The sequence below is a fragment of the Rhipicephalus microplus genome, chromosome 3, assembly GCF_043290135.1.
Source record: "Rhipicephalus microplus isolate Deutch F79 chromosome 3, USDA_Rmic, whole genome shotgun sequence".
NCBI classification, from domain to species: Eukaryota; Metazoa; Arthropoda; class Arachnida; order Ixodida; family Ixodidae; genus Rhipicephalus; species Rhipicephalus microplus.
Genome location: NC_134702.1, coordinates 226,678,246 through 226,687,036, shown reverse-complemented (window position 1 = coordinate 226,687,036; position 8,791 = coordinate 226,678,246). Strand labels below are relative to the sequence as shown.

At 44.0% G+C, this 8,791-nt stretch overlaps 1 protein-coding gene across 1 annotated transcript; it reads right to left on the bottom strand.

The window, feature by feature from the left end:
- Window positions 1-5,039: 5,039 nt before the first annotated feature.
- Window positions 5,040-8,060, bottom strand: LOC142803152 (uncharacterized). Its single transcript, XM_075888251.1, has 3 exons — window positions 7,695-8,060; window positions 6,623-6,971; window positions 5,040-5,297 (listed from the first exon to the last, which is right to left on the bottom strand). The coding sequence occupies exons 1-3, from the start codon at window positions 7,964-7,966 to the stop codon at window positions 5,040-5,042; spliced, it is 879 nt and encodes a 292-aa protein (XP_075744366.1). The 5' UTR covers window positions 7,967-8,060.
- Between the last annotated feature and the right edge of the window lie 731 nt (window positions 8,061-8,791).

Sequence of the window (8,791 nt, the reverse complement as noted above, 5' to 3'; positions counted from 1 at the left end):
CTCACAAGAAAACATGTATATCCGACAAACATTGAGAAGATGGGTGTAAGAACAGCAATCAAAATTTTTTCACCACCTGTAACAGCTGCTCTGAGCTTCTTGAAGGACCAAGCAGGGCACACATGTGATACCAAGCTTGCAAATGTTGCACCTACAGTGGAGTTTATGACGAACGTGTACAGGTGGTTTGTTCTAATGGATGTGAGCAACTGTGAGCAGCATATCCACCAGAACAACCCTGACACTAGGCAGTTTTCAGACGCAGAAGTGCAATCACAGGCTTGCCTGTGTTGAAATGTAAAAGCTGCAATGATGACCACAGAGAGGCTTTTGTTAAAGTAATATGCAAAAAAATATGAAGCCCCTATTTTCAAACCATGCATTAGACATAAGTGACAGAAATGCAGTGGCTAAGATGTATCACAACAAGCCGCTGTCACGCAAAGTACTGAAGCTTTGAAACGGCATATATTGGTTCTGTTTTTTTATGTTTTTCAATGAAGTGGTTTCTTTAGACTGCAGACATCAACTGTGATAGCAGTGTCATGGATTGGGGAACTCTTCTTCCATCCTATTCGCTTTAAATTGTTAGTTTCGCTACATATGCATGATGATGCCCCACGTTTTTTACCATTGTCTGTGACAACAAAGTCATTTTCTGCTTTACACTTTGTTTGACTACCAATATTTTGCATTTTTTTCTTCACAGCCGAGGCTGCTGCTATTTTGTATAGCTGTGATACTTACTCCTGTGATAAAATATATACATGGTCCCTTTTTTTTTGTTTACAATTTTCTGGCCATTATGTGCAGGAACCTGCAGTTGATCTTGCTTTACATCGATGTTATTTCTTTTTTTATGTTGAAGCAATATCTATTCGTATTATTACCGTACTGTGATATTGCGTTATCTGCAGCACACCCCAGCTCTTGGCAGAGAATGCTTAGGCTGGCCTTTTGCTGCAGTGAATAAATATTGTGCTATTGTAGTTCCACTTGATTTACTTTTTATTTTCGTTCTTGACTTTATTTTCACTCTGCTAAACCCTACAAACCTTGAAGGACAAAATTTTCACAAAGATGAGCGCTGCGAAGCTCCACAGAGCGACTAGCGTAGTGACTTTCTGTGGCGGAGCGCATTGTCAGAAGCTGGCGCCGCCTCGCGGCAGTCCGGTAAAACACGGTGACCGCGGGTGAACAATAGGATAGCGGCCGACGTGCCAGGCATCTCAAAGTATAGGAGGCGTTGCACCCATCTAGTCATCCATCCATGGAACGCCATGGAACAGCCGTGAACCGGTTCCGACCGGTGCAGGTGAATCGAACGGACTTATATGTCGCTGGCGGGTTGGTGCAGTACAGTTGGCAACATTGCCTACATTCAATGCAAACGGCGTGGCGCATTAATGAGGCGTGCTGGCGCGAAAAAAACCCGTGGTTCTGTCAGTTTATTATTTTAGAAAATGTCACGCGTTGTTTTCTTGCCGCTGAGTTAAGTTGTGTCATAAATTTGTGTCCTGACACCAAAGCGCCTGATACCTAATGAAGAGTTGACTGTTAACAGTGTGAGCTTTGCAATGCGTGGATCCTGAAGAGTAGCTTGGCTAAGTGGGTAAGTGCACTCGCATGAAAAGAATGCAATAGTATTTATAAGCAACTGGCTCAAACGCACTTGGCAGTATCTGCTAGAAACGTCTGCTAATCGATGGGCCATCATTGGTGGAATCGTGGGTAAGTTACCTTTCTTTGCTTCGGGTTCAGGTGCCTTTATTGTATGCGCTGCACACCCGGTGTCTTGACTAAGCTTTTCGATATCATCTTCGACGCCTCGACGTTATCATGAACTTCTTAGGTAAGTTAATAAAGCGGGCTGTGTACTCGGGCAGGAGCGTTGATTATTTTGTGGGCTTCCTTTGTATGCAACTGCACTCGGCACAAAATGTTAAGGTTGTGTCTATTCTCCCGGCAACCGGGATAATTGTTCAAAAAAATTTCTCCCGGCAGTCGCCTTCCATTGGCTCTCACATGTCACGTGACTAACTGCCGGGAAAAATTTTTTGTATTATTTTCCCGGCAACCGGGAGAATTATTGAAAAAAATTTCTCCCGGCAGTTAGTCACCTGACATGCGAGAGCCAATGGGAGGCGACTGCCGGGATAAATTTTTTTGAACAATTATCCTGGTTGCCGGGAGGATTATTCAAAGAAATTTCACCCGGCAGTCTCCTCCCATTGGCTCTCGTATGTCAGGTGAGTAACTGCCGGGACAAATCTCCTGGCAGTTCTTCCGGCAGCGTAAAATTTGTCGGCATTCTAATGGCAGCCGAACATGCACTCCCTATACACTCTTAAAAAAAGTGAGTAAAAAAAGTAGCCTCTGCAAGCAAATAAGTAGTAACTGCAAAGTTTACTACTTTTCTTGAAGCATTACCAACCTTTTGCAACCTGTTTACTACGTACGCTAGTAAATAGTTACTAGCTGCAACCGTTACAAACTGTTTACTACCTGCATTAGTACCCAGTAATTGGAATGAAATAGGTAGTAACTGATATTGCTTCTAAATTTTTGCAATCCGGCCATGAACTATGCAAATTAAAATAATAAGTAACTCATATTGTATCATATACAAGACAAATCGTCTCAACGTTTCATCTTTAAGCGGATTGATATGTGGGGTTTAACGTCCCAAAACCACCATATTTATGAGAGACGCCGTAGTGGAGAGCTCCGGAAATTTCGACCACCTGGGGTTCTTTACCATGCACCCAAATCTGAGCACACAGGCCTACATTTCCGCCTTCATCGGAAATGCAGCCGCCACAGCCGGAATATGAACCCGCGACCTGAGCGTTATCGCTGGTGGCCGCATTTATTCGAGCAGTGAAACTTAACTGTTGCATTTGCGCACTCAAGCCCAACAGTTGATCTCGAAATAATCTGGACTGCTCCCGGGAATTCTCTCGGTGCTTGTGCAAGGCAGTAATTACACGTGCAGTGGGCTGGTAACATAAAAAAAAAATAAAAGGTCACTTGCATGATGCATTAGATAAAAAAAAAAGTTGCACAATAGAGATATCTAAGCATCATTCAGCTATTATCACAATGAAAAGGTCCAAGTTAAAGACCCATAAGCAAGTGCTGCACGCATTGTAATACACAATTAAGAAACTATTATACAATCTCAGAAACTATTACTTTCTAACAGCGGATATATTGGCACAGTGAACCATTAAATTGCACTGAGACTGTGTTAATGAGTCGGTACCTAGTTTCGGCCGCTGTAGATATAACTTTCACTTTTATATGAAATAGAAACGACATAATTTTTTATAAGCACGGCTGACCCAAACACAAACAGTTAGTATGATATAGTGCTCTAGGCTGGCATTTTTTATAATTCATCCCGAGACAAAAGTGCCAACCTGTGCCAGACATGCATCCTAAGGTAGGGGCTATATAGACCGCGCGAGTCATTTACTTAGTACTGTAGCATTAGTGTACTTTTTACAACCATGTAATCTTCGCGTTGATGGTGACACAACGCAAAATTACCGGAAGTTGCATAGTAATGAGACATAAATTGACCAGTGTTATCAATGGTTTAATGATGTGGCAAAATGGGCAGGGTACTATCAGTTACTACTTTTCTTTTTCTTAAAATCTCTAGAAGATGCTACCTGTAGTAGTAAATAGTAATAGCTAGGGTAGGAACAGTTACTAAATGCCGTTAATAAAGGCGAAGGTAGTAGGAGTTACCACCCCTAACATTGCTAACTGCACGTACTACCTGGATTGCAACACATGTGGCAAACCATTACTATCCCAATGTTAGCAAGTACAACTACCTTTTTTTGAAAGTTGAGAGCACTGTTAATTGAATTTCTACAGGAGCACAAAAGCCAACTCATATGTAATTCCAACTTTGCCTCTAACGGCCAGCCAATACTGTAGGTGAGATTAGAAAATAGAAAAGTGTAGAAAAATACTTTATTGCACAATCCCGAAATTCTATTAAGCTATACAGGGTGTCCCACATAACTTGAGCCAAGAATTTGAAAATGAGAGAGACTTCAGTGGTGAATTGAACCAAACGCGTACTACTCGCACTAGCCTATAGAGACTCGGGCTAGCTTTTCTCCCCATACTAATTAACTAATCATTCTTAATTATTTATTTTATTATTTATGGGCTGGAAACCCGAAATATGAACACTGACATGTAAAGCACTTTCAGAAACTACCGACTAAATTGTTTCCTGTCCGAAACATCTAGCGCTGTTATTTTTTCCATGTTGTAAAGAAAGCCTATAGCAGCACTATAGCAGTGCGCTCGCAGTCCGTCGCCCGGCTCCTTTTCACATTTCACGGGCTTTCTTTAATCAGGGGGTCTAGCCTGTAGGTACTCACCAGCTTGTGAATATCTACAGGCTAGTGCGAGTAGTATGTGTTAGGTTCAATTCGCCTCCTAAGTGCCTTTCACTTTCGAATTCTTGGCTCAAGTTATGTGCGACACCCTGTATATGGAGGTGCTGCTTTTTTCACAAAGGCAACGTGCTACTGCGTTGTAGCAGTGGTTGTACACGAGCCACATTTCCAGTTTTGTCTTGGGTTTCTGTTTTACACCAACACATGGAAGGTGGTACCATAATAAGCACCAGTCACACGATACTGCATCATGGTTATCTAGTTTTGTTTTGCATTTTGTGCACTTCCACTCCTCGTCCTTTTTTACACTAAGGACCATTAGCACAGCTTTCCAAGCATCATCTGTGAAAAAACGCCGTACTAGGTTAATGTCAACCATTTTATCTCGAATGCCGTCGTGTATGTCTTCAGGCCTTGCTTCCACACATTCTTCGTCAAGTAGTTTGCCTTTGATAGCATCTGATGCTTGCCGCTTCCCCACCAGCTAACTGAGCACGGCTAGCTTTTTCTCTCTCATTGTAAGCTCAGAGAATGGTCCAAGACTTGCCGTTCTCTTGCGTTTTTTTGGAAGGCCAATAACTGTTAGCACATGACCTTTAGGACGACCACATTTTCTCATAGCAACTGGCACTTTGATATTTTGAAGGTCAGAAGGCTGCGACAAAGAATTCTCATCTGTGCTGGCTTCATCTTGTCTATTGCAGTGTTGGCTGCTTGAATGCTCGCTGACTTTAGTGCTTGCTTCCGAGAGCTCCTGGTGATGTTTCGCCTCTTCCGAGGCTCTGCACAGTAAATTCTGATCAGCATTGCTCTGTACATCCGCAGCAGACCCCGGAAAACCTTCCGAGTTTGCACTTTCAGCTGCAACTGCAGCTGTCAAGTGATGTGCAGGCTCATGTGCAGTAACATGAACTTTAGAGCCATTTCTCCAATGGTCGAGAATTGTCTCTAGGAGAGCCAGCCTCTCCTTGGAACATTTCCGTGGAGCATTCTGATGGCATACTTGCAAGCTTCGATGCAACGCCAGCTGCTTTTTTGAACTTTTGATGTGCTGACAATTTTTTTTTCATTGCTGTGGGTGCTTACTTGCACATGCTCTACGTCACTGCACATATCACTCTTTCTTAGTTGGATATTGGCTACATAAGTATCTAAAAACCAGCGCTCAGCACATAGTCCTTTATCGTACTTGGGCATGTTGGATGCCGTTCGTACAACGAAAATGTGTCGACAGGTCAACAGCATTGATTTCCTGAAGGCACACGAACAATCTTCAGTTGTACAAATCTTGCCATCAGTAATAGCAGAATTGATTTTTTCTGTCGCAGTCATGGATGCTTGTAGCTCTTCATTTAAATGACGAAATGCATAGGGAGTCAGCAGGGCGGCGTACAATTTGGCTGCTTCATCGCCATTTGGTATTACTATCTTCTTTTGCAGCATAACAGCTGCTTTGTGAGCTTTCTCATTTCGCTGAGTGTTGATCAAGGCGAAGAATCGCTCAACAAACAATTCCAGAGAACTAAAGCGCTCTACAATCTGCTTTAGCTTAGAGTTTAAGCACTCTGCTCGGTTGTTCGTGGAGTTGAAAAAGTTGCCGCACAACCACTTTGATCCCATTGTCCATTCTGTATGAATGGCATGCCAGTTGGTAGTGAAATATTCCACTACTCCCTTTGCTGCTGTTTGCTGCAGCAAGGCAAAAAGCTCATCATATTGGTCTTTATTTTTTGCATAGACCATTTGCTGCAATAGGTCCAGAGCAGTGTCTTGTTCAGCTTTTGTGATTCCCAATTTCTGCACACTTACTTCTCTGCGGAATGCTTGCAGGACATGGAAAGCACATATATGGAGTGCCGAGGATGGAAATAGTTCTCTTATTACCGGTCGTTCCTTCACATCTTTGTCCGCCATGGTCACCCTCACTGAGTTCCAACTGGGATTCAAATCTTTGAACTCTTCGAAAAACCAGCGAAGCGTGTCGGCATCTTCAGTCGAAAACAACCCAACAGCGACAATTTCACTCTCTCCATTACCATTCTCAATGATGACAAGAAAGCAAGACATTCTTGTCTCTAACAACTTGTATGTAGCGTCGATAAAGATGACTTCAGGCCAGCACCGAAATGAATTTTCATCACATCATCTTGAAAGTAGACAGCCTGGAGCTCATGGTTTTCATCTGTAAGCAAACGTACTGTTGCGTTGTGCTTCTCTTGAAGCATGCGTACAACTTCGGGCAAATCATTCCTTGGTTGCAACAGTCTATGTTTGGCTGCAATATTTGACAAGTCCTTGAGAAGAACAGCACTACCACTCTCCTTCTCCATTTGTTCTCTCACCATCATCTTGTGGGCCTTCATTTTCATCAGCTCACGAGCCTTGTTTTGAAGCTCTGGTGCCAACCTTCTCTGTTGAGGTAAATGCCGAAAAAGTTCCTGGTCAACGGGATGATTGTGTGTCAAGTCGAGTGACCTCACTTCCAGGAACTTTCCTTCCTTCTCCGCAGCAATGTAGATATTGAAGCTGCAGTCCCGTTTGAATGTCCTAAAAAGAATGGGGGAAAGAAAATAGAAATAGTATATGCATTACAAGGGCGAAATTCCAATAGCGGCTCATGAATAGGCAAGTTTAACAGTTTAACGACGTGCCACTTTTGTTACGGGAAGACGCTCTCATGCCAGCAACAGTGATGACTCGCCGGGTTTGCGATTTGCGTATGCATGCGAGCACTTGCGCGAAGGTGTTCTACGTCGCGTCGCGTGCATTTTTTCGTATATGAGGTTTTGGCTTTCAAGGCTATTCTTTTAAGTGGTAGACGGTTCGCAAATACTAGAGGTCCGTTCGAATCACCTGCAGCGATCGGAACCGCTTCACGGCTGTGCACGAGAAGTTGAGTTGAGAAAATGTGCAACGCGAGTTCAGTGGTGCAGGCACAATGCGCCACCCCAAACGAATGACAAGGTGCCGAGACGGTGCAGGCCTTATTTTTGTTTGCTTAATTACTCCATTCATTCAACTAACACCCACCGATGGCAAACCGTACACGTGCACAGATTATGAGGTGCAAATATCTGGGCAAAACACACTGCTTAAGTTACGCCTAAGTGCAACCTCGTCTGCTCAGCGGCACGCGCGGCTGCACCATGCCGGCACCATCGGCGTAGAAGGTGCCGGAAAAGGTGAACCACCTACTAGTGCAGCACAGTTCAGTAACTCAACCCAAAATGCAAATGAAGAGCACACGCATAGCCGCATAAAACTACTTACGATGATTTCCGCGCGCCTTTGTTGGTGCTGATAAACTTCGCGCCGCCATGGATACAGCAGTATCGAAGCTGGTAATACTTCAGTGACTCCGACATCTTGCTGGCCAGTTTCCCCACGCGGTTTTTCGCCGCCGCAATGGTCCTTGCGTCCCGTTTCCATAACTGCACGCAGTTTTCTGCACTGAAGCGGGAGATACACGCTTCGAGGTCTTCAAAAGTGCCGAAGCGATCACCGACCGCAAGCTGCACTTTGCCGTCCTCAGCCTCTTGCATTAGTAAAACACTCGATGGTCTGATGTCTCGTAATAAATAACAGACACCACGAGCAAAATAAATACGGCAACGAAGCAGCAACACACGTTGCACGTGTTGCGAGCGGAGATAGGTGTACGAATGGGCTCGTCACGCACGCAAGGCTTCGTCTGTCCGGTCACGGGTGGTCCCAGAACGGGTGGTGGGGTGTTCTCCCCGGCAGTTAGTCACGTGACATATGAGAGCCAATGGGAGGCTACTGCCGGGAGAAATTTTTTTGAACAATTATCCCGGTTGCCGGGAGAATAGACACTACCAAATGTTAAACACAGCATACGTTTCTTTCTTCTTTCGAGACCTTTTCTTCTTATCGCCCTTTCCTCTTTCTTCTTATCCCTTTCTTCTTATGCCCTTTCTTCTTATCGAGACTTTTCTCTCGTGCGACTGACACGTCATTGCGTAGTTTTAGTGACACTATTTTAGAGTGACGTGCAATGAGCTGTGACCCACTGCTTCTTTGCGCCAGCACGATGTCTACCAACTTGTAAAACCTGGAAAAGTCGGGGAACAGTCAAGGAATTTCTGAAAAACGTAGCAAGGTCTTCAGACGGCAGTCCGTGTGATTATGATGAAAATAATCGTTACAGCTGACCAAAGCTTAAAATTTAGGTTGCCTCTTCAGCTTCGACTACAGTGAACAGTGAAGCAGAAGTTGAAAAAAAAAAAAAAGAATAGAGTGTGTGTAACTGTTGCATCTGCAGATCGCGCAGCATACCTTACTTTCCAAGCACATTACTCACGCCAATAATGGCAAATTCCATTGGTAGAGCAGGTGCACTCAAAAGC